Below are 23846 nucleotides of genomic sequence, written 5' to 3'. Positions count from 1 at the left end.
TGATTTGCAGATAAATGGATTCAGATTACCAATGAAGGTTTTGTGACTCGGAGATAACAAGGGCAAAGGTTAATTGTAGATCGAACTTCTGAAAAGCCGTGTCGGATATTAAGTTCAAGCTGACTCCAACCCAAATAAAGAAGTTCGAGGATAGTTGTTTTGGCCACTTTTTGAAGGCCAACGAGATACAATTTAGTGGCCACATCATCAACAACATGCTGTATAGGCAATGTGTTTACGACGACAAGGATTCTGTGGTATTCAATTTTGGAGGGTGTGGTGCTAGATTTACGTGGAGAGACTTCACCATAATTATAAGTCTATGGTTTGGTTACGAAACCAATAGGCAAGTTAACATCTCTACTCGTATTAGTGACACATATTTTGACGAAAAGCGAAAGGTCACTAACTCAGAGATAACCGAAGCTTTCATGACCGCACAATGTCAAGACGATGATGAAGCCGACGATGATATATTGAAGTTGGCTTTATTATATTTCCTAGAGACAGTTCTTCTAGGCAAAGAAAGCATGGCCACTACACCCCATAATCACTTGGAGATGGTGGACAATTTAGAGTACTTCAATAACTATCCATGGGGTACTTTATCATATGCCACCACCATTAGATCGTTGAAGAGTACTTTTGAGCATAGAGAGCAAATGGCTTTAAGCAAGTCAAAGAGTTATAGTCTTTGTGGGTTTCCTTTGGCTTTCATGGTAAGTTTGTTACACTATTATTTAAAGTTTGTTACACTTGTATTTATGGTGTGTATTTCTTTACTTATTCATTATTAATTAATTGTTTGACAGATTTGGGGTTTTGAGACAATTCTTTCGTTAGGTTAAGCATTTGGAAAGAAGTTGCCGGACATGGCATTTCCTAGAATTCTTAATTGGCATATTTCACAAGTGCCAATATTTGAGAAGGCCACTGAACTCTTCGATCATCGTCATGTAAGTATATGATTTCTTCCACTTATATGTACAAATATAAATATATATATATATATATATATATACATTCCAACATAGTAATATTATTTATAGACTTTTGCAGTATTTGTAGAAATATTAGTATTACTTAATAATCACTTGATGATAATCCCTTTTGTCTTTTGCAGTATCCTGTTCATGGCTTAATGAATGTAACTGAATTTGAGCGTGCATATATTGGCAAAATTGCATGGGATGTACATCATGACACTACCCCATATAGTGTTGCACCTGCTGTCTGAGATAAGCCACCATAGGGAAGTCATGGTGAAAAAGATGAAGGTGTTCCACTTACAAGTAGTGGAAGAAGTAAGAAACGAAAACAGGCATCTGTGGAAAGTAAGGGTAAAGGAGGGAGGCGACGAATGGGAGATAAGCCGACAGACCAGCCTTCATCATCGACTGCAGGAGTTGCTGCTCATGTTCGTGTTAAACCATCGACTCCATCCCAACCTCCAACGACTCCATCCCATGATGAGGTTTGAATAAATTGTATGAATGTTTATCTTTTTTATTATTGCAAGTACTAATCATTATTGTTTCTTTTAGGTACCTTTGAGAGAGAGATTAACTATCCTTGAAGATGAAGTGGCTAATGTACAGCAAGACGTTAAGGATTTAAGAATCGCCATGCTTAGAGAGTTTGCAAGTTTGGAGACCAAGCTTGATAAGTTAATGAAGCACCAAGGAGTGGAAGTTGGTTCTGACGGGTTGGGAGATGGGATGGAAGCGGACGTTGAAGGGGATGAAAATAAGGAAGAGTTTGGTCCTGATGCGACCCCCGTTGATAGACAATCATGTCCATTCATTGTAGACGATGCAGGACCAAGTGTTACGATTATCGAGAAAGTGTCTCCATCAAAGTTTCCAGCCGGGAGACATGCAAGAAAGGCAGCAGCTGCTAAGCAAAGTATAGATATTGGGAGGTGGGATAGGAAGGCGGCAGCAGCTATTGCAACTCCTTACAGTGTTGGAGGCTTGTGGAAAAAACTACAACGCACTTTATCCGGTGCATCTTTTACTTTGAAGTTCAACCCATACAAACCAGTACCCACGCGATTTGTAAAAAATTTTGACCAATTTATGAAGTTCGGTTGGGCAGCAAAGGTTGATATGGACATTTTGTCTACAGGTAAAGACTTTTTCTAGTTGCTTATAATCAGTGAGAAGTGGCTGAATCACGATGTAAGTATTTTTTTGATCAAGATTTTTATTTTATAATTTGATAAATTCCATAGATAGTTGTTCAATTGCATGGATGTAATTTAAAATTAACTCGTCTTTCAATGCAGCATATGGAAGTCCTGCCTTACTTAGTTCGTGTACGTGCCAATCGATTCCCTGATGTTTTTTATCCTAGTTTTGAGGTGATAGATGGAGGATTTTGGGTAAGTAAAGATGTATTAAAGGCCAAGTGTCCTATATATGGCTATTGTGATTTTAGGTAACTAATAATTTATTTTGTTGTAGGTATACATTGAGTAGTGTTATGGAAAATTCCTCGCCAATCCATCTACGTTCCAATTCTCATATGCAATGCAAGAATATGTATTGGGTATTTGAATGAAGGAGTCGAAGCCATGGAAATGCGTAAATCATGTACAATATACATGTCCAAATTGTGTAATGTTAACTATTCATTTATTCATGTGCCTTCCTTTATTTGTTGTGCTAACTGAAATCCTGCAATGTATTGACAGTTGTTGATTCCACTAAACAAGCACAACATACATTGGCTGGTAGCGCACATGGACTTGAAAGAGTATCATATGACTGTGTGTGACTCAAATAAGGCTGGCAATCGAAACAGGGGAGAAATTTATTTCTAGAAATTATGCATTATGTTACCTTATTTACTGCGGTCTGTATCTTTTTATGAGCAGCGACCGGATCTTGTAGACTCTGTTGATGAGTTTACATGTGAATTGGCACAAAATTTCCCTCAGCAAAGTAATGGGTAAAGCCCCTTAATACGTACATGTTTGTTGAATAAATATTAACTATTGAATATGGTTCTAATAATACTAATATATGTTATAATAATTGTTTTTTTGTAATGGTGATTATGGCATGTTTACACTCAAGACCATCGAGTTTTTACATGCTAGATTACCAGTGACATTCACACAAGATGACATGGAGTTCTTTAGGAGGAAGTATGCATATGAGGCTTACAACAAAGAACTAAGCATATGAGCTGGGTGGTGATGCATTTTTCTTTCCTTTTGTCATGTTTATAGATGCATATTTTTTATTATATTAGATTTTTAATTGTAAAGATAATGGTCGTTTATAATGTTCATTTAACAAAGATAACGATGTGTTATTGATGTAAGGATAACTAATTGACTTTATAGAAAATGTGCCATGTTTATTTGTTAGAATTCCATTATGCACAAACGTCTTACAAGCTCAATTGTAAATTCTAAAAAATTTTTCACTTGTCGGAAAATATTTCCTCTAGGCGGAAAAATTTTTCTCCTAGAGGAAAAATTTTCCTCCAGTCGAAAATCCCATATGGAGATCAATTTAAGCCTCTGGATAATTTTCCACCCAGCGGAAAATTTTTCCTCCAAGCGGAAATCATTTTCCTCCTGTTGGAAAAAATTTTCTCCAACCGGAAATCGTTGAATAATTTTTACTCCTATCAGAAACTAATTTCCTCCACTTGGAAAATCAATTTTTAATAGATTATTTAAGTTAATAGTGGGGTAAAAAAATTGAGAGTGGAGACAAATATTATATAAGATGAAGATGGATTTAACAAAAAATGTATTGACATTTAAAATCAATAACCATTTTAAAGAAAAGAAAAAAAGATATATATTTGTTTTTCTTTTCAAAATCATTTGGACATTTCATAAAATGAGATGTAAACTAAAGATTGAAAATCAACTCCAGAAAGCTTCTTTTCATTTGGGATTAAATTCAAAATAAAAAAAGATTGCTAATAAATCTTCCACCGTGGAGTAGAAAATATAATATCCAAGATATGAAATAATTATCAAAACATATTAAACCATAACACTAAATTAAAACTTTCTAATTCGAAGCATAAGATAATGGATTCGTACATCTCTGCCTATAATGTCCAACGCCACCACATCGGCTACATCTATGTCCAATAACATCTTCACCTTCGAATGGTATGCATTGCATCCTCGGCCTACCAGCTCGCTTATGTGTCCATCTTGGTAGAAGAACAATATGACTTGCCACGTCATCTAGGGCATGCCACTGTTTTTCATCTAACACAGGGTAAATGGACTCATCATAAGGTGCACGATATGCATCCGCGGTGTAGTAATGAGAACACATACCATAAGGAGCAATTTTGTGGTCTCTGCAAGCAGCAATACAATGATCACAAGGATATTGATCAAGATCGAAGACTTTGTATGAGCATGTTTCTTATTGGAGATTAACTGTACCCCTCAAACTCCCACCTTCCACAAGAAATTCATGCATATTAATGACTTTCACACGTAGTCTGATGGACTCTAAATTTCATAGTTTGAGTTGCTCTTCCATATGGTCAGTCACAGGCTTCTTCAATTTTGCACTTGCAGTACGTCGCTCATAAAACTACCTTTGCAGTAAATTCCATATGTGCTCAATTAATACTACTATTGGCATCTCTCTAGCATCTAGCAAAATACCATTCAAGCTTTCTGCAATATTGGTGGTCATGATAGTGTACCTTCTACATGGAGAAAGAGAACATGCCCACCTTGTAGGGTCACATGATCGAATGTACTGGGTAGCCTTACTGTTTTTTGCCTCAATTTGCCCCATATAAAACTCAAAATCTTCAACCAAATATGCACTAGCTGCAAGCATGAAACATTGTATTATTGTTTCATCTTTCGCATGTCCATTTACTTTAATATTTCTACTTATATGGTACGTGCATAACGCATGGTATGCATTGGGAAAAACTTTGCGTAATGCCCTTTCAATAGTGGGGTATCTATCACTCACAAACACCAAATCCAGAAAATCTCCGATGGCATCCTTGAGGTTTTGGAAAAACCATGTATATTCTTGCTCGTTCTCTCCATCTCCAATGCCAAAAGCCAAAGGATATATTTGTTTATTGCTATCCATGCCCGATGCAATATACATGTACCCTTTGTATTTCCCTTTCAATGTAGTTGTATCAACAGCCAACACGGGTCTTTTGTGGGATTTAAATCCCCTAATGCTTGCTCCAATCGCCATAAAGAAATATACAAAATTGTTATTATCGTCTGTTTTGATACGTGTAAAAATCCCAGGGTTCTTTGACACTAACTCATAACAGTAGGCAGGCAACTTAGCAAAATTCTCCTCTGGAGATCCCTAACACTGTTAAGTGCATACTCTTTACCTCTCCATGCTTTGTTGTAGCTTATATTCACCCCATATTTCTGCAAAAAATCATGTTGAATTTCTTTGGGTTTGTAAACACATTCAATACCTTCATATTTAGATTTGATACATTGCCCGATAACCCGACTACTGGCCTGCTTATGTTCTCGATGCACGATATCTAACGAGCAACTATGTACATTATCAAAACTTCTCACAACAAATATTTCTCCATTTTTAAATGTGGTTGCACGTAGTCACCATTTACAAGTATTTTCCAAGCATACAACCTCATACCGTTGTGTAGTTGACTGTGTCACCTTGAACTCCTTATTTTCTCGCATGCAATAGTTACTCAGTTTATTCTGTAAGTCACGTTTGTTGTGAAATAATTGTCCAACTACTATGCTCTCACAGCCAGTGAACTTTGACGAAAATATGGCCATAGAACCACTTCTGTTGCTCGATGATATGTGGTCACTTGTAGCATGATGAACCCTAACATCATCAACTCCTTCATTGTTCATTTCAGGACGCATATCATTATCATTGTCCGGCAACTCATGACAAAATCTACATCATTATGATCAACATCATCCCCTGGTGCATTGTAATTCTCATCATGATCAATATTATGCAACTGCTCATACTTCTCATCGTTAGGAAACCATTTAGCATAGTCACCTCCAACATCAACTCTTTCGTGGATGTTAAATGATGTCCAGGCCCCACGAACATCAACTTGATCTCTAAATTGAGTTTCTTGAAGCATAATTTCCTGAGATGTAGACTGAATAGGTTTAGTACCAAAAACTTATGGTAGTCGAACGCCAATTGGAGGACAAGAAAAAGAATGAAGATTACTCCCACTATTCGAAGCAAAGGCTGTTTGATGAACATTTCTACATACACGTTCAACTTTCAAAATCACCTCAACATACATTGGAGGCCGCATCATTATCATCCCTGCATTCTTCACTTCTTGAAGACAGCATTTCACATCCCTATCACAGCGTATTTCTGTAGGATTCAACTTTTCTGCACATCGTCCATATATCCATTTTAGCTTTAGCAAATATTCATTTCGATCTATCTTAATAGAATTAAAAATCTCATCCTCTAACTCTGACTTTGTGCATCTCTGGCCGACGGAAACCATTATATGTTTACCATTTCGATATTCCCAATTACCACCATCATTTTGTACCAATGTTCCATTGTATAAAACCGTAATTACAATATCATCATATTCCATTTTACTACAAAATTAAATGAATAACATTAAACTAAATCAATAAATATATAAAAATTTGAATAATACTAAACAAACATATTAACTTTATTAAAAAAGTTGATTCTGTTTTTTTTTTTGGGCCAAATATAGCTTTTTCCTACTGGCGGAAAACTGGCGGAAAATTGGCAAAAAATTAGCGACAAACTTGCGAAAACAGACAAACTAGAGGAAAATGGCGGAAGTTCATTTTTTTCACCAAATTTCCTTCGTTTTTACTGTTTTATGCAATTTTTCAGTTTTACATAAATTTTCCCCCATTTTCAAATCATATGCCACCTAAATATCTTTAAACTCACATATAACAGCTCATAAATTATTATTCCATACCCATATTAAATAAAAGCTTAAAAATTCCAAAACTAACAAAAAATACAAGAAAAAAGAGAAAAAACACATATTTCCTTAGTTTCATCTAATAAGAAAAAAGATAAAATTTTTACTTGAGTTTAATTTCAGATATGAGAAAATATAAGAAAATGAGAGTGAGAGGAGATGAGATGCAAAGAGTGTTTGTGGCATGTTAGAGAAACCCTTGCACAAACATGAACGACTGTGTAGAGGAAGAAGGAAAGGGTAAAAAAAATCTATTGCGTAATTTTCAATTTTATCAAGAGTATTTTTGTCCCAAGATGGCTAGTTTTAAAAAAAAAATTTTTTTGCTATTCTTCAAAAAACCATTTACGGGATGGCTACTTTTCGAAAAAACCCAAGAGCTTAGCCATAATCCAATTATAATATTATCCAAAAAAAAAAAAAAACACATACAAAATATATAAATAAAATTATATTAATTCAATAACTTAAACCAATTTTTTTGATCAATGATTATTCATTATTGTTATTTTATTTTTTATTTTAGTTTTTTATCAGAATTATAAATATTTAAATTTATAGACGATGATATGATTTGAAATACAACTTTAAAAATATGGTTTACGATATAGTATCTAAAATTCAAACTCAAGAAACAAGATATATTAATAATGTGTGAAAACAAATATTCCTAGGTTATATCTCCAATTCAGGGTTCAAATCTAGACCTTGTTGAAAATCCTTCCTCTTCGAGTTGTAATGAAAAAAGAAGAAGATATAAATATATATATATATATATATATATATGTATATATTATAAAAAAAGAAAAAGAAAAGAAATAAGATATATTGATAAGGCATTGGTAGATAATCAATAACGTGTAATGGCCTTATGATTTTGAAAAAAAAAAATACAATCGCCAATATGCAAAATACAAGATTTGGAAGACCAAATAAATAAAAGAAAAAAAAAAGAAAGAAAAATACAAACAACCAGTATACAATTTTTCACTACATCCTTATATTGCACCAGAAAAAAAAAAAAAAAATGTTAGCCACCAAAGAATTAATTAATACAGTCCCGAACCCCACCTGAATTACTGATTAATCAACAAGTTACAGACATATATGGAATAGCTCACACAATAATTGATATCTAATTGAGAATCACTAACTTCACTTTTTCTTATTTATTTCCCTTTCTTAAAACGGTTGTCTTGAAACAAAAGAAGAAGCGTCGGCATTCTACATACCAGCTTTATGAGATTTCAATAGAGTTTCAGAAGAGCCTGCCAACGTGGATGAATAATTAGTGCAACTGCTACAAGAACACTGAGTTCTATCTGTAACTGACACTGTATATGGATGACCAGATGATGCTGTATATGACAATCTACACATTTGCAATGGAGGTGCAAAATACATTGGCACTGGCAACTTTGCATAGGCTTCTCCACCTGTCGTTCATCGAAGTACATTCTCAATCCCTTGTCAACTGCTTCTAGAATTTGGCCTTGTCCATAGAGGTTCCAAACCCACTCCACCAACCTTACCTCACTTGGATCTGCCTTTTGTTCAACTGGCCTTCTTCCACAGAAGATGTCAATGGCAGCCACCCCGAAACTATACATATCGGATTCTTTACTAGCTTTACCCGTTGTGACACACTCCGGGGTAAAGTATCCCATTGTGCCTGCCAAAACTGTTGTTTGGGAACCCAATTCATGGTCTACAAGCCTTGCAAGGCCAAAATCTCCGAGCTTAGCATTGAAATTCAAATCCAACATGACATTGCTTAACTTGATGTGTCTATGCACAACATACTGTTCCCACTCTTCATGAAGCCACAACAGAGCAGAGGCTGAGCCAAGGGCTATTTTGTACCTTGCGTTCCAAATTAGCAAGACTTTCCTACGGAATAGATGAGAGGCAAGGCTTCCATTGGGAAGAAACTCATAGACAAGAAGGAATTCACCCTGTTCATGGCACCACCCAATCAGTTGAGCCAAATTCCTATGTCTCAAACGGCTGATGATTTTGACTTCTGATATGTACTCCTTTTTCCTCTGTTTTGATCCTCTTAAAACCCTTTTTGATGCCACTTCCATGTTGGATTCTGCTAATAAACCCTTGTAGAAACCTCCAAATCCTCCCTCTCCAAGCACGCCTTCCTCTGCAAATTTGTTGGTCGCACGGCTCAAGTCACAGTATATGAACCTCTTTGGTCCAGTTCCTTTCTGGAATCCCACATCCATGGAGGCACCTTATACCTCCTTTATTTCAGTATTCCTCCAAGCCCTCCTCCAAACAACCAAACTAGAAATAATCCACAAACCAGAAGACTAAACCCGGCCTCTAAACCAATCCGCAGTTCTGCTTTGCTTTTCTTTTTCTCATCCACCAAGCTTATACGCTGTTCCTCATCATCCAAGGTTGAGTTGAATGACAAAGAAAGAAGGTTTTGTATTTCTGTTCCTATTGCAATGGATGCAGAGAAACCAAATCTAACCCGTTCCGGCAAAAAATTCCTCAAATCAACAATATATGAAAGACTAGATTCCCCCTTGAATTTTGCGTATTATAAATTACCCAAGCATTTGGTATTGTTCCTTCTACTTTTCCTTGCTAGATTTGGTACCGAGATGATGGAGTTGATACTGATTGCAATGTGATCAGAGCTCGGATTCCATCCATTCTTGAAATTATCAAACTTAACACCAACAGTTAAATTGCTCGAGGCATTTAAAGCAGTTTCATCAAGACTGAATAATCCAAGGTGCCTCCCATCTGAATTGTTCGGAAGTCTTGCTTCAAATGATGCAAAAAAGAAGGCTATACTGTCAGGAATGAGAAATGAGTGGTGAAGTCTGTGAGCCATACTTGTACTGTTATCCCAAAGCTTCACTGTTTTGTTGTACGAGACTCGGCCTACGCTGCCAGTAAGGTCACCGTCAACTTGATTTTTTGTGAGCCGGACAACGTTACTGGCTGTCACTGTATCATTTTCGAATTCTATGTCAGCTATGTTTGGTTGGAATTAAGTAAAGTTGAAGAAAACTGACTCGACATTCATGATTAGAAACAGGACAAAGATGATGTTGCAGAGGTGTGGACATGGGTTGAAAAGAGCCATTCTTGGAGAAGGCATACATGCAAAGGAAGAGAGCAGAGAGGTTTTGGATGGAGAGGGCAAGGAGTCACAAACAATTTATATATGGTTTTCCTAATTACAGTAACCTGTATTTTATTATCTATGTCAATTTAGTGAATAGTTAGCTTAATATAATATTCTAATTCAATACTTAATGATATCACAAAAGGGAAAAAAACCAACCAGATAGATATACACGGTTTAAGATTATTGATGACCAAAGTAATTTATGGGTCCCTATTTTTTATTTTTTTTTTTGGCTAAAAATTTTTGGGTCCCTATTGGAGACTCTTTAGACGTTTCATCAAATGCAAGAATAAAGCTTAGTCTGCATATAAAATAAAATATGTGGTCATTAATCTATTGTATGGTTAAGATTATTTTTCTTTCATTTTTAGTTTCTAAAACTTCAAATAAGCACATAATATAATAAATGTATAAATTTAGTCTCTAATGCAACTTTTTTTTTTCTTATTTTTATTTTTATCCCTGAATCTCCTCCTTTTAAAAAATGTAATAATAATATTAATTAATATAATTATCTAATAAAAGATTTTAAAATATAAAAAATTTTGAATACTTAACATTTTATACTTATAAAAGAAATCTTTGATAATAAAAGTGCATTTTAACAGGGAGTATTTTGAGATAAAAGTTATACAAATTCAAGTTTAAGCATGAAGCATAACCAATAACATTAGTTATAAGTAATTTTTTTAATTTATATAAGTTGGAAACATTATTTTAGTGATTGTACACATTTTTAAATTTTTATTTTAATATTTAAAACGGATTTTAGATTTTTTTTTTTCATTCATTTTGAATATATTTTTTTTGAAGATTTTGAACTTGGTTTTACTTCTGCCTCTACGAGGCCACTGACACTCTCAAAAAGGAGCTTGAGAAGATATTTCTTCTTCAATTCTTATATGTAAAGATTTTAAAAGCACTTTTTATTTTATTTTATTTTTAACATTTCTATAGTTTTGTTTTTATTTTTTGATTTTTTGTAATTAATAGGTAGTTGATCATTATTTATTTATGTATTTACTAAATATTTATTGAAAAACAAACTATATTTGGAAATTTTGAAATTAAAAAGAGAAAAAAATAACCTTAATCTTTGAATGGATCGATGGACACTTGTCTTTGAATCTTTAGATGAAGCTTAAATAAGGATAGGATCCATAGTTAACTTATTAAACCATTTATTATAAAAAATGATGTTTGTTACTAATGATAACTGTCACCATCTTACATAACAGTAGATATATATATATATAGAGAGCAATAAAAATAATATATATAACAGTAAATTCTATATATATATATATATATAAAAACCATATACATATTAAACCTATATATATATATATATATATAAATAAAAACAATTTATATGGAAGTATATCCTATATATATAAAAACCATATATTCACTGCCAACAATTACCACTGATAATACTCTTTAGTCATATGGCTTTCGAAATTCCTTTTTGACTTTTCTTGTATGTACGTAGCCATATCTGTACTGCTACACAAGCATCCTTACGTATTCTATTATGACGAATCGTTAATCACAAGATTTTGATTTTAGCTCATCCGGTAAAATTATATTTAATTAGCCACTTAGTTTTATGGTTTTAGCCTGAGTTTGCAAACGGGAGAGTAGTGAAAGACAGTTTCTTTTTTCTTTTTTCTTTTTTTATTTTATTTTTTTACAAATTTGCCAATAGATTTTAGGGCACTGGAAACTTCGGAGGTGCATCCAAAATTATTTATAACTTAAATTGAATTCGGCAATAGATCACCCAATTTTTTTTGGGTTATTTTTCTTAATTTTTTTTTAATTTAAATTGAATAAAAATCTCAAAAGAACTGATAATCATCACAAGTGCAATTCATATGTCATCTAGCAATTTAAAAAGGTTTATTTTTTCAAATTAATTTTTTAGATTAAGAAACCAATATATAATTAAATGGAATCAATAAATAATAGCCATGTCAACCATGTTCAACTAATAATACTTAATTACATTATATTCTCAATAATTCTGGTAAGACATTATTTTTTAGCAAAAGAAAAAGGACATATTTCTTTTTCTTACCCAGAAAACTAGTTAACTTTCTATATTACTTAGTAAAAAAAATTGTATATTACTCATTTAAACACAAAGTGGGTCCCTTTGAAACATTCTAATGTTTCCACGTTATGAATTAAAATCTATGACTAGAAAAGTATATATGAACAATTCTTAGATGAAAAATCTCCAATTAAAAACTAGGCCAGGACAAGAAAACTTTTAACTTCTTTGCCGCAACCATTGGCATAACAGAGGAGGACAAATATTTCATTGAACTTACTCTTTTCAAGGCAGTTGGAAAAAAACTGAAGTATAAAATTAGCTTAGGCATTTACCTTGTCTTTTATTAGGAATTTATTTCTCTTTTTCCAACCCCGATACGTTTTCTTATGTGTGCAGCTGCAGCATGAGCTTGACCATAACTTGGTCCAGCTTTGCTCGTCTTGGCAGCCAGAAGAGATAGAGCATGCCCATCTGCTCAAGCTGCTGAATTTGCATCATTGGCACCAACTTACCAAATATTTACTAACATAATATTAGTACATAGATTTTAAGAAGTATAAATGAAAAGTACATTCCTGAAATTATTTCTAAAAATAATTGCAAACTTTTATCTACCAATCAGAGCTTATACAATTACATAATATGCCCATATATAAAACAAACAGAGTACTTATGTGAGTGTGCAGACACTGCCTATATATATGTATGAACACTTGTAATGAACAAAGCAAATCAGCTAATCAACTAGCAAGCTATTTCATTAGTTCCACCTATTCCACTACTACTAGCCCATTATATTAACATTCTCTCTTTGCATATATATATATATATATATATATTCTACATTCTATCTCACTCATGTGTGTCCCACTTAGCCTTTGCCAAATATCCAAATACCCAAATTATAGTAACCCAATACCTAGTATCCCATTTTTTATCCAAAACATATTTATTCCATTTCACCCAAAAATCTATCAAGCTGAAAGAACTTTTATACCAGCAATCTTCCCATCTTTAAGCCATCTCAGACCATCCACGATGGCATATTGCAGCTTACCTTCATCAAGTTGCCAATTTTTATTGTGTAGGTCAGTCCACCCTCCTATAGAATAAGAAAGAGAAACAAGTCATGACTGTGTAATACACCAACCACCACCCCGGAAAAGTGAACAGCCGACAAATGCATATTCCATGACCATGGCCAAATGGGTTGGAGTTGGTAAAACCTGCAGACATTAATTACAAAATGGAGCTCTTTTAAAAAAAAAAAAAAAAAAAAAAGGCACTATAGTATATATATATATAGTGTAGATATATATAATATATATATATATATATTAGAGCAGAAGCAAATAGGTAGTAAGATCATAAGCAGAGGAATTGAACTCTGATAGAATATGGAGAGTTCAAAATTGCCCTAATATAGAGGAAGCAAGAAATAACTTAAAGCTTCAAATGAGACAGAATATGCTTTTGGATGCAGAGCATCCATTTCACATTCTTTCTTCTCAAATTAGTATATATATATATTTCAACTTACAGCAGAAGAAGAAATGAATATAATATTTATTAATAGTGCAAAAGTGAACGATAAGGAAAAAGATAGATGATAAAGGGGAAAGGCAAAAACAGGTGAAAGAAGTAAATTTCTTTGGGAACAGCTGCAGGCATATTGGGACTAAGTCAGTTGCCTATATTTACTGCTCAGTGGAGATTATAGATGAATTCATTTTTTACATTCTCGACCACCACCTTTAATTTACTCCCCTATTCAATTCAATTTAAATCCCATACCATACACATCTCCTTCTACACTAACATAATTTACAAATTTTCTAACCCAAAAAAAAAAAAATAAAAAAAAAATAATAATTTACAAATTAATATTTATACGCACCACCTTTATTTATTTACACACACACACACACCCCTCCACCTGTCCACCCACTTCACTTTGTATACCAAGCAAAAGAAGCTAGCTAGCCCTTTTCTTTCTCTCAGTTCACCATGGTCAATCACATCTGGAACTAACAACATAGATATATATATATATACACACACACACACATATAGTCATGAAAAAGAAACGAATTGAGCTTGGAGAAAACCAGTAACAAAAGCGTACAATATCATGCATTGAATACTATCATATATAGTTGGCAGTATCCTTGAATGAAACTTCCATCTAATTCCAGGAAAAATCACAGCTCAAAAATGGCAAAATCTTAAAGAACCAACAATAATGGACAAATTATATACTGAAATGAATCTTGTAAAGAGAGTAACAAGTTTGTGAGCTTACTTTGCTCAAAGGTGGCCGCCGGTGACCGTAAACTTTCCCTGAAAGTTGCTGTCAAAGTGGGTTCCTTCGTACTTTGCAAACGAACAAATTTTGAGCCAATCCGAGCTTCGATTCGAGCTTAAGAAGTCCACTAATGGTGGAAAAGGGCGGCCTTAAGGTCTGAGAACCACTGATTTCCGGTGACTGGATTGAAATACTGATCGCCCGAGTCTAGCTCTTCCCCAGCGCGTCGAGCAGTCATTTGGAGTATTTTCCCCGTGGCTCAGTCACTGGTAGACTAGGCTTGGTGGCTGAGGCGGCGGTGTGGTGGATCGGCGTCGAGATTGGAAGTATTTTCCGGTGGAAATCCGGCCTGCGTGGGTTTTGCAAAGCATCGGGGCTGCTGGCTGGAGAAGAAGAAAGCTTCGTCGAGGGGGTGTCTCTCTTTTCCTTTTATATTTATATTTAAAATAGTTACAAAACAATGTTTGTCACCATTGTCATCAAATAAATTCAAAAAAAATTCCCTCCAAAGCAATTAGTACTAGGTGACAAAATAAAAATTTATCACTAATTAAATAATTTAATTAGTAAATATGACAAATTTTTTTTTATCACCAATCACTTATATAAACTGACAAGTAAAAAAAGTTATCTGTGACATAAAAAATATTATCTATGACATGCAATATCTTAAAATTAATTACAAACATAAAATTTTATCACTATTAATATCATAAAAATTTAAAAAAAATTTACCTTTAAAATTTAAAAGGCAATTAGTTATAAAAATAGTTAACAAAATAAAAATTTATCACCAATGAAATTATCAAATCATTAAATATGACAACGAAAATTTTTGTCACTAATTACCTATGTAAAATGATAAATTTTCATTTGTCATTGGAATTTTTGTAGAAGTTGTCCAAATTTTTTATAGTATATGCTTTCATCCGAAAACAAAATAATAATAATAATAATAATAATCATATATGCTCTTTTTTTTTTTCTTTTTTTTCCTTTCCTCTACAATAGACAGAGTGCCTTTAAAAAATTCAAAATGTTTCTAAAATGTTAGGATGTTTATAGGCTAGAATCATTCATATGTTATTTTCCCTTAAATATTAGAATGAGTTGGATAACAAGGAAGTTGTATCCTGCAAAACGTGCATATTTATTTTATTTGATTTTTTGGACTGAGGTGGTGAAAAACCTTTTCCCCAATTTCATCTAATTCTGGGCTTGGGCTTCCTTTCTATAAGTGAAGCAAAAGACTGGGTCCAAAGAACGTGAGTCGAGAAAGCACGCCAATGACAGTGTAACATCTTACATGCCCATTGTTTGATCATAAGTATCCCATTGTGCCTGCCAAAACTGTTGTTTGGGAACCCATTTCATGGTCTACAAGCCTTGCAAGGCCAAAATCTCCAAGCTTAGCATTGAAATTCGAATCCAACATGACATTGCTTAAATTGATGTGTCTATGCACAACATAATGTTCCCACTCTTCATGAAGCTACAACAGACCAGAGGCCGAGCCAAGGGCTATTTGTACCTTACGTTCCATGCGAAATAGATGAGAGTCAAGGCTTCCACTGGGAAGAAACTGATAGACAAGAAGGAATTCACCGTCAACTTGATTTTTTGTGAGCCGGACAACGTTACTGGCTGTCACTGTATCATTTCCGAATTCTGTGTCAGCCATGTTTGGTTGGAATTAAGTAAAGTTGAAGAAAACTGACTCGGCATTCATGATTAGAAACAAGAAGAAGATGATGTTGCAGAGGTGTGGACATGGGTTGAAAAAGCCATTCTTGGAGAAGGCATACATGCAGAGGTGGAGAGCAGAGAGGTTTTGGATGGAGAGAGGCCAAGGAGTCACAAACAATTTATATATGGTTTTCCTAATTACAGTAACCTGTATTTTATCATCTATGTCAATTTAGTGAATACTTAGCTTAATATAATATTCTAATTCAATACTTAATGATATCACAAAGGAAAAAAAAAAAAAAAAAAAAAACCAACCAGATAGATATACACGGTTTGAGATTATTGATGACCAAAGTAATTTATGGGTCCCTTTTTTTTTTTTTGTTTTGGGTAAATATTTATGGGTCCCTGTTATAGACTCTTTAGGCGTTTCATCAAATGCAAGTATAAAGTTTAGTCTACATATAAAATATGTGGTCATTAATCTATTGTATGGTTAAGATTATTTTTCTCTCATTTTTAGTTTCTAAAACTTCCAATAAGCACATAATATAATAAATATGTAAATTTAGTCTCTAATGCAACTTTTTTTTTTTTTTAATCCATGAATCTCCTCCTTTTAAAAAATGTAATAATAATATTAATTAATATAATTATCTAATAAAAAAATTTAAAATATAAATTACTTTGAATACTTAACATTTTATACTTATAAAAGAAATCTTTGATAATAAAAGTGCATTTTAACAAGGAGTATTTTGATATAAAAGTTATACAAATTTAAGTATGAAGCAAAACCAATAACATTAGTTATAAGTAAGTATTTTCAATCTATATAAGTTGGAAATATTATTTTAGTGATTGTACACATTTTTAAATTTTTATTCTTCTTGAAAAAACTTATATTTTTTTCAGATTTTTGTAATACTTAAAACAGATTTTAGATTTTTTTTTTCATTCATTTTGAATATATTTTTTTTTGAAGATTTTGAACTTGGTTTTACTTCTACCTCTACGGGGCCACTGAACACTCTCAAAAAGGAGCTTCAGAAAATATTTCTTCTTCAATTCTTATATGTAAAGATTTTAAAAGCACTTTTTTCTTTTTTGTTTTTTTTAACATTTCTATAGTTTTGTTTTTAATTAATAAGTAGTTGATCATTATTTATTTATGTATTTACTAAATATTTATTGAAAAACAAACTATATTTGGAAATTTTGAAATTAAAAAGAAAGAAAAATAATCTTAACCTTTGAATGGATTGATGGACACTTGTCTTTGAATCTTTTAAAGCTTAGATGAAGCTTAAATAAGGACAGGATTTTAATTAACTTATTAAACCATTAAGTTATATGGTTTTCAAACTTTCTTTTTGACTTTTCTTGTATGTACTAGCCATATCTACATTGCTATACAAGCATCCTTACGTATTCTATTATGATGAATCGTTAATCACAAGATTTTGATTTTAGCTCATCCGGTAATAATATATTTAATTAGCCACTCAGTTTTACGGTTTTAGCCTGAGTTTGCAAACGGAAGAGTAGTGAAAGACAATTTTTTTTTTTTTTTTTTTTAACAAATTTGGCAATAGATTTTAGGGCGCTGGAAACTTTGTAGGTGCATCCAAAATTATTTATGATTTAAATTGAATTCAGCAATAGATCACCCAAGATTTTTTTTTCCCTATATTTTTCTTAAATTTTTTTTTTATAATTTAAATTGAATAAAAATATTAAACAAACTGATAATCATCACAAATGCAATTCATATGTCATTTAGCAATTTAAAAAGGTTTATTTTTTCATATTAATTTTTTAGATTAAGAAACCAATATATAATTAAATGCAATCAATAAATAATAGCCATGTCAACCATGTTCAACTAATAACAAATAACAAAACTTAAACTCTATATAAAATTATCTACTTAATTACATTATATTCTCCATAATTATAGTAAGACATTATTTTTTAGCAAAAGAAAAAGGACATGTTTCTTTTTCTTACCCAGAAAACTAGTTAACTTTCTATATTACTTATTAAAAAAATTGTATATTACTCATTTAAACACAAAGTGGGTCCCTTTGAAACATTCTAATGTTTCCACGTTATGAATTAAAATCTATGACTAGAAAAGTATATATATATATATATATAGAGAGAGAGAGAGAGAATAATACCAAAAATGTCAAATAGATATATCAAGATAATATCAAATACCATATCTTAACTTTTTATTTGTTGATATTTAGTTATATTTATGCTTTTAAAGATTTATTTATTTAATTAATACATATCAATATATTTATTTGGTATTTCTACTATCAATATATTATTCTTTAAATATATACATATAAATACACATATATTATTTTTTAATCATTTTAATTGCGATGAGCTAGATGAGAATAAACTCTCATGTTCAGTTCTATAGCAAAGATGAAATTGATAAACAACCATCAATTATAACCCCAAAAAGAAATAAATTCCGTAAACATAGAGGAAAAATGAAAGGAATGTCTTGCCGAGGTAATCCTATTTGCTATACGTCATTGATTTATTCAGCAAAATGAAAAAAATACGCCACTGATTTTTCGTTCGGGTCCTGATTTTTCTAACCAAATATTTACTAGACTTTTCCTTTATTAATTTCTTGATTTGACCAAAGCCTTAGTTAATCCCACAAGTTAATTAGTGCTTGAAAGACTTCAAAATGTTATTCTGCAACTGATTTCTCACATTCTTCGAATACTAAGCAGCACCGTTCGGTTTTAAAGCTCATGCCCGATTACAAAACTGATACAAGTTTATGCTTTGCGTTTTGCTAGTGATGCGGCAAGAAGCCGTTAGTTGGGGTATTGAATTATAAAAGTCGTCTTAGACTGTCATCTTCTTGTCTACGGACAAAAAAACTAGCACACACCATCGCACCCCTTTTTTAATTTTTTTTTCAAAAGAAAAAACTAATATTATTATTTCTTTGTTTGTTTCTTTTTGTGCAAGGCTGCTAGACATTAATCAAATTCATAGTTGTACTTAACGCAGTGAATTTCGATCATATCAAAGTAGGGAAACACCGTTTGGCGTTGCTAGGATTTGAATACATGGTGGAGACCTTGTTTCTGTACTCATCGGCTTTTTTACTGCAGTTTGGGTACCTTTTTATGGAGTCTGGAGTTCTCAAGAACCCAAAGCAAACGGAGGCAACAAATCTAATACTTGATAAGTCGGCAAATCATTGCTATTATTTGTATATGCTCCTAAATTACCAAAAGAAAACACAGAGAAGGAAAACATATACACACACACACATATTTATATATATATATATATATATATAAATGAACAAGAAAGATTTTTATGCTTAATTAGGCTCTTCCTCTATCTTTGCAATTATAACTTGAAATGGCCTAATTCTTATTCTCATTCATACTAATTCTTATCATTTAATACTAATGAAGAAATAGAAAAAAATTGTCAATATGCAATATTACAGGATTTGCAAGATCAAATGATTGACAAAAATACGCCCACCAACAATCAACAACCAGTATACAATTACACGCTACATCCTTTAGATTAATTATTGCACTCCCCAATTGAATTAATGTTTAACCAAGAATTGTTTACCATAGATATTGAAGGAGTACACACAATAATTAATATCTAATTGAGGCTCACTAACTTCTTCTTCCTTAATTAAATTTGAAACAAAAGAGGAACATTTGGCATCCTAAATCCCAGCTGTGTGAGATTTCAATAGAGCTTCAGAAGAGCCTGTTGATTTGGACGAATAAGTAGTGCAACTGCTGCAAGAACACTGAGTTCTATCCGTAACCAACCCTGTATGTGGAGGACCAGATGATGTAGATGAGAAGCTACACATTTGCAATGGAGGGGCAAAATACATTGGCACTGGCAACTTTGCTGGCAGGCTTGGCAATGGAGTTTCAAAATTCAGAACATTTATCACTTGCTTTATAGAGGGTCGAAACGCAGGATCAGGATGGCAACACCATAGTCCAACAACCAACAAGCACTCAACCTGTCGCTCATCGAAGTCCATGTTTAATCCCTTGTCAACTGCTTCAAGAATTTGGCCTTGTCCATAGAGGTTCCAAACCCACTCCACCAGCCTTACCTCGCTTGGATCTGCCTTTTGTTCAACTGGCCTTCTTCCACAGCAGATTTCAAGTGCAACCACCCCAAAACTATACACATCGGATTCTTTACTAGCTCTACCAGTTGTGACACACTCTGGGGCTAAGTATCCCATTGTGCCTGCCAAAACTGTTGTTTGGGAACCCAATTCATGGTCTACAAGCCTTGCTAGGCCAAAATCTCCGAGCTTAGCATTAAAATTCGAATCCAACATGACATTGCTTGACTTGATATCTCTATGCACAACACATTGCTCCCACTCTTCGTGAAGATACAACAGGACAGAGGCCAAGCCAAGGGCTATTTTATGCCTTAGAGTCCAAGTTAGCGTGACTTTCCGACGGAATAGATGAGAATCAAGGCTTCCATTGGGAAGAAACTCATAGACGAGAAGGAATTCACCCTGTTCATGGCACCAACCAATGAGTTGAACCAAATTCCTATGTCTCAAACGGCTGATGATTTTGACTTCTGATATGTACTCCTTTTTCCCCTGCTTTGATCCGCTTGAAACCCTCTTCACCGCCACTTCCATGTTGGATTCTGCTAATAATCCCTTGTAGACTCCTCCAAATCCTCCCTCTCCAAGCTTGCCTTCGTGTGCAAAGTTGTTGGTGGCACGGCTGAGTTCATGGTACATGAACCTCTTTGGCCCAGTTCCTTTCTGAAATTCAACATCCATGGAGGCATCGTATGCCTCCTTTATTTCCTTATTCCTCCGAGCCCTCCTCCTCCAAACAAACCAGAAGAGAGCTAATCCACAACCCGAAACACTAAGCCCGACGGCTAAACCGATCCAAAGTCTTGCTTTGCTCTCCTTTTTGTCATCCTCCAAGGTTGAGTTGAATGACCAAGAAAGAAGGTTATGTATTTCTACATCCGATCCAGTGGATGCAGAGAATCCAAATCTAACATATTCCGGCAACCACTCGCGGAAATCTACAGTATATGAAAGGCTAGATTCCCCATGGAATTCTGGGTTTTTAGCGTATGTAAGAAAAACACGTAGATTTTTAGTGGTGGAGTTGTAAGTTACCCATGCATTTGCTGTTGATCCGTTTTTCATGCTACTATTCCATAACACATATGTTTCTGAGATGATGCTGTTGATATTGATTCCTATGTGACCTTCACGCTGATCCCAATCCAAATTCTGATAAGTATCAAACTCCACAGCAACAATATGATTTGCCGACTTATTGAAGGCAGTTTCAGCACTGAATAATCCAAGGTTTGACCCTTGCGAATTCGGAGGAAGTCTTGCATCAAATGGTGCAATAAATAAGGCCATGCCGTCACCGCCCCAGCTACCATTCGTTGTATTTATGATGAATGAGAAATGGGTGGTGAAGTCTGTGAGAGTATTCGTTCCGGCATCCCAAAGCTTCACTTTTTTATCATACGACGCTCGGCCGCTGCTTGATTTGATGGGACTGTCGAGTCGATTTTTCGTGAGCTGGAGACCATCATTGTATTTAATTGCATCACCTTCCGGGAGTATGTCGTCCATGCTTTGACCGGAAGAGTTAAAGTTGTAGAAAAATGACTCGGCGTTTATGATTGGAAACAGGAAGAGGGTGATCCTGAAGAGATATGGACATGGGTTGGAAACCGCCATTGTTTGAAAGGCATACAGAGGAAGAAAGCAGGGCAGGGAGAAAACAGGAGATAAGATCTTTTTTTTTTTTGGTTTTTGGTTGTTCTTATTAATAATTTATACTTAATTTTCGTTTTATTTATTTATTTTATTTTTATTTTTGTTATATAGCGGGGGGGATCGAAGTCATGCCCTCTGTTTGGAAATCAGTGAATTATATGATTTTTAATAATCTACTTACATTTGTATTAAAAAAAAAAAACTTTGTATATCTTGTAGTGTAAGCAAAAAGTTGGTCCTTTTGGAACATTCAATGGCACGTTTTTCTAAGTTCCAAACTAAATTTCTTATTCTAATTTAATATATGAGAATGAAAGTATATCTCTCCATGACTCTTTTGAATCCTGAATTCTAACCAAATATTTTTGAGACTTTTTTTGTATCTAATGTTTTAAGAACTTTTTAAATATAAAGAGCATATTTAAATATAAAAATTGGAATATTTAAAATGCTTTCTGTATCATATTTTTTATTTTTATTTTTATAATGAACATTTATTGTTATATTTATTTTTATTTTTTGTTTTTAACAATAAATATTTTTAAAATATATTAATACAATATAATGGTGTTGAATTTTGATAAATATTCAATAATATTAATATAATATTAAAAATAAAGAATATTTCTGACTTTTCAAATTTGGAAAGTCAAATCCATTTTGTATTTTAAAAAATCAAAATACCGAATATGTTGAATTTTGATTTTAAATATTTACTCTTCAAAATAAAGAATATATAATGGATGAAGAGCTTCTTGAAATGCTCTAAATTAATGTTGAATCGTAGGTGAAAATGTGTATTATCGAAGTGATGCTGGAAATGAAGAAACTTCATAGAAAGTATTTCGTGCCCCTAATAACATAAATGAAGACTTTTCCTTCGAAATTTATGGGGCGTCCCTTTCTCGGTCACCCAAGCACAAAGGGGTCCTTACGGACAACATTATTTCATGTATATGTATAACCAAATTTACGTTAATTTCGTTGTTGTTGCCCGGCTTATGTTGGGATTTGGCAACCAATTATATATATAATCTGTGAAAAAATTTCATAAATATTACATGCAATGGAGTGTCAATGAGTGTCAATGGAGTGTCATGCGCTTAACATAATACATCCAGTAGAATAAAATTTGTCAAATTTGTGCCAATATAAATGTTTGTTTGTATGGAAAAGCAACCTACGTCGAGTTCACATCGTTTAATAGGCCTATTATTGAGAGGAAAATAAGGAAAAACTAGTGTTCGGCAAACAAGACATTTCTCTTCTCATGGGCCCATTGAGGTAGACGAATGGTGATAAAATAAAATGCCCAATCGACCGGCTGGGACGTGAGGATAGGGAAAGATTTGTCCATGAGTTCCCCACAAGTCATCAAAACGCGTTTGTGCATTTGCCAAATGTCATCGATGCAGGGAGAAATGTAAAAGCAGGAAGGATTGGAGAGGAAATATAAAGAGGAAAATAAGGAAAAACTAGTGTTCGGCGAACAAGACATTTCTTTTCTCATGGGCCCATTAAGGTAGACGAATGGTAATAAAATTAAATGCCCAATCGACCGGCTGGGAGACGTCAGGATAGGGAAAGATTTGTCCATGAGTTCCCCACAAGTGATCAAAAAGCGTTTGTGCATTGGCCAAATGTCATCGATGCAGGGAGAAATGTAAAAGCAGGAAGGATTGGAGAGGAAATATAATCTCACCTTGGGAAAAATTTCTATTACCATTTTCTACCCCTAAAACTCTCGTGAGGTAGATTAATAGGGATGTATTCAATTTGGAATTTGATAAATTTAAAATGAGATATAAATTTTAAAGGATTTGGTAGATTGTTATGGAATTCT

At 33.3% G+C, this 23846-nt stretch overlaps 2 protein-coding genes and 1 pseudogene across 2 annotated transcripts; 1 reads left to right on the top strand and 2 right to left on the bottom strand.

Moving 5' to 3' along the window:
- Positions 1–1129: 1129 nt before the first annotated feature.
- LOC112490581 (uncharacterized) lies at positions 1130–2778 on the top strand. Its single transcript, XM_060818880.1, has 3 exons — positions 1130–1474; positions 1545–1971; positions 2696–2778. The coding sequence occupies exons 1-3, from the start codon at positions 1361–1363 to the stop codon at positions 2776–2778; spliced, it is 624 nt and encodes a 207-aa protein (XP_060674863.1). The 5' UTR covers positions 1130–1360.
- Positions 2779–8076: 5298 nt separating this feature from the next.
- LOC107425096 (L-type lectin-domain containing receptor kinase IX.1-like) lies at positions 8077–10020 on the bottom strand (annotated as a pseudogene).
- A 9631-nt stretch (positions 10021–19651) lies between these two features.
- On the bottom strand, positions 19652–22066 carry LOC112488771 (L-type lectin-domain containing receptor kinase IX.1-like). Its single transcript, XM_025076315.3, has one exon. It carries the CDS (start codon positions 21962–21964, stop codon positions 19919–19921), a length of 2046 nt encoding a protein of 681 aa, XP_024932083.3. The 5' UTR covers positions 21965–22066; the 3' UTR covers positions 19652–19918.
- Between the last annotated feature and the right edge of the window lie 1780 nt (positions 22067–23846).

Source organism: Ziziphus jujuba, chromosome 7 (assembly GCF_031755915.1).
Source record: "Ziziphus jujuba cultivar Dongzao chromosome 7, ASM3175591v1".
Classification (NCBI taxonomy): Eukaryota; Viridiplantae; Streptophyta; class Magnoliopsida; order Rosales; family Rhamnaceae; genus Ziziphus; species Ziziphus jujuba.
The sequence above is the reverse complement of the archived record's forward strand: the minus strand, read 5'-3'. Positions and strand labels throughout refer to the sequence as shown.

What these genes read in the sequence shown, in the direction of transcription:
- LOC112490581 (XM_060818880.1), top strand. Translation starts at nt 1,361, where the DNA reads ATGGGAGATAAGCCGACAGACCAGCCTTCATCATCGACTGCAGGAGTT. An exon ending in CGACTCCATCCCATGATGAG is followed by an intron (nt 1,475 to 1,544) that starts GTTTGAATAAAT and finishes TGTTTCTTTTAG; the next exon opens with GTACCTTTGAGAGAGAGATT. An exon ending in AACTCCTTACAGTGTTGGAG is followed by an intron (nt 1,972 to 2,695) that starts GCTTGTGGAAAA and finishes ATGTATTGACAG; the next exon opens with TTGTTGATTCCACTAAACAA.
- LOC112488771 (XM_025076315.3), bottom strand. Translation starts at nt 21,964, where the DNA reads ATGGCGGTTTCCAACCCATGTCCATATCTCTTCAGGATCACCCTCTTC.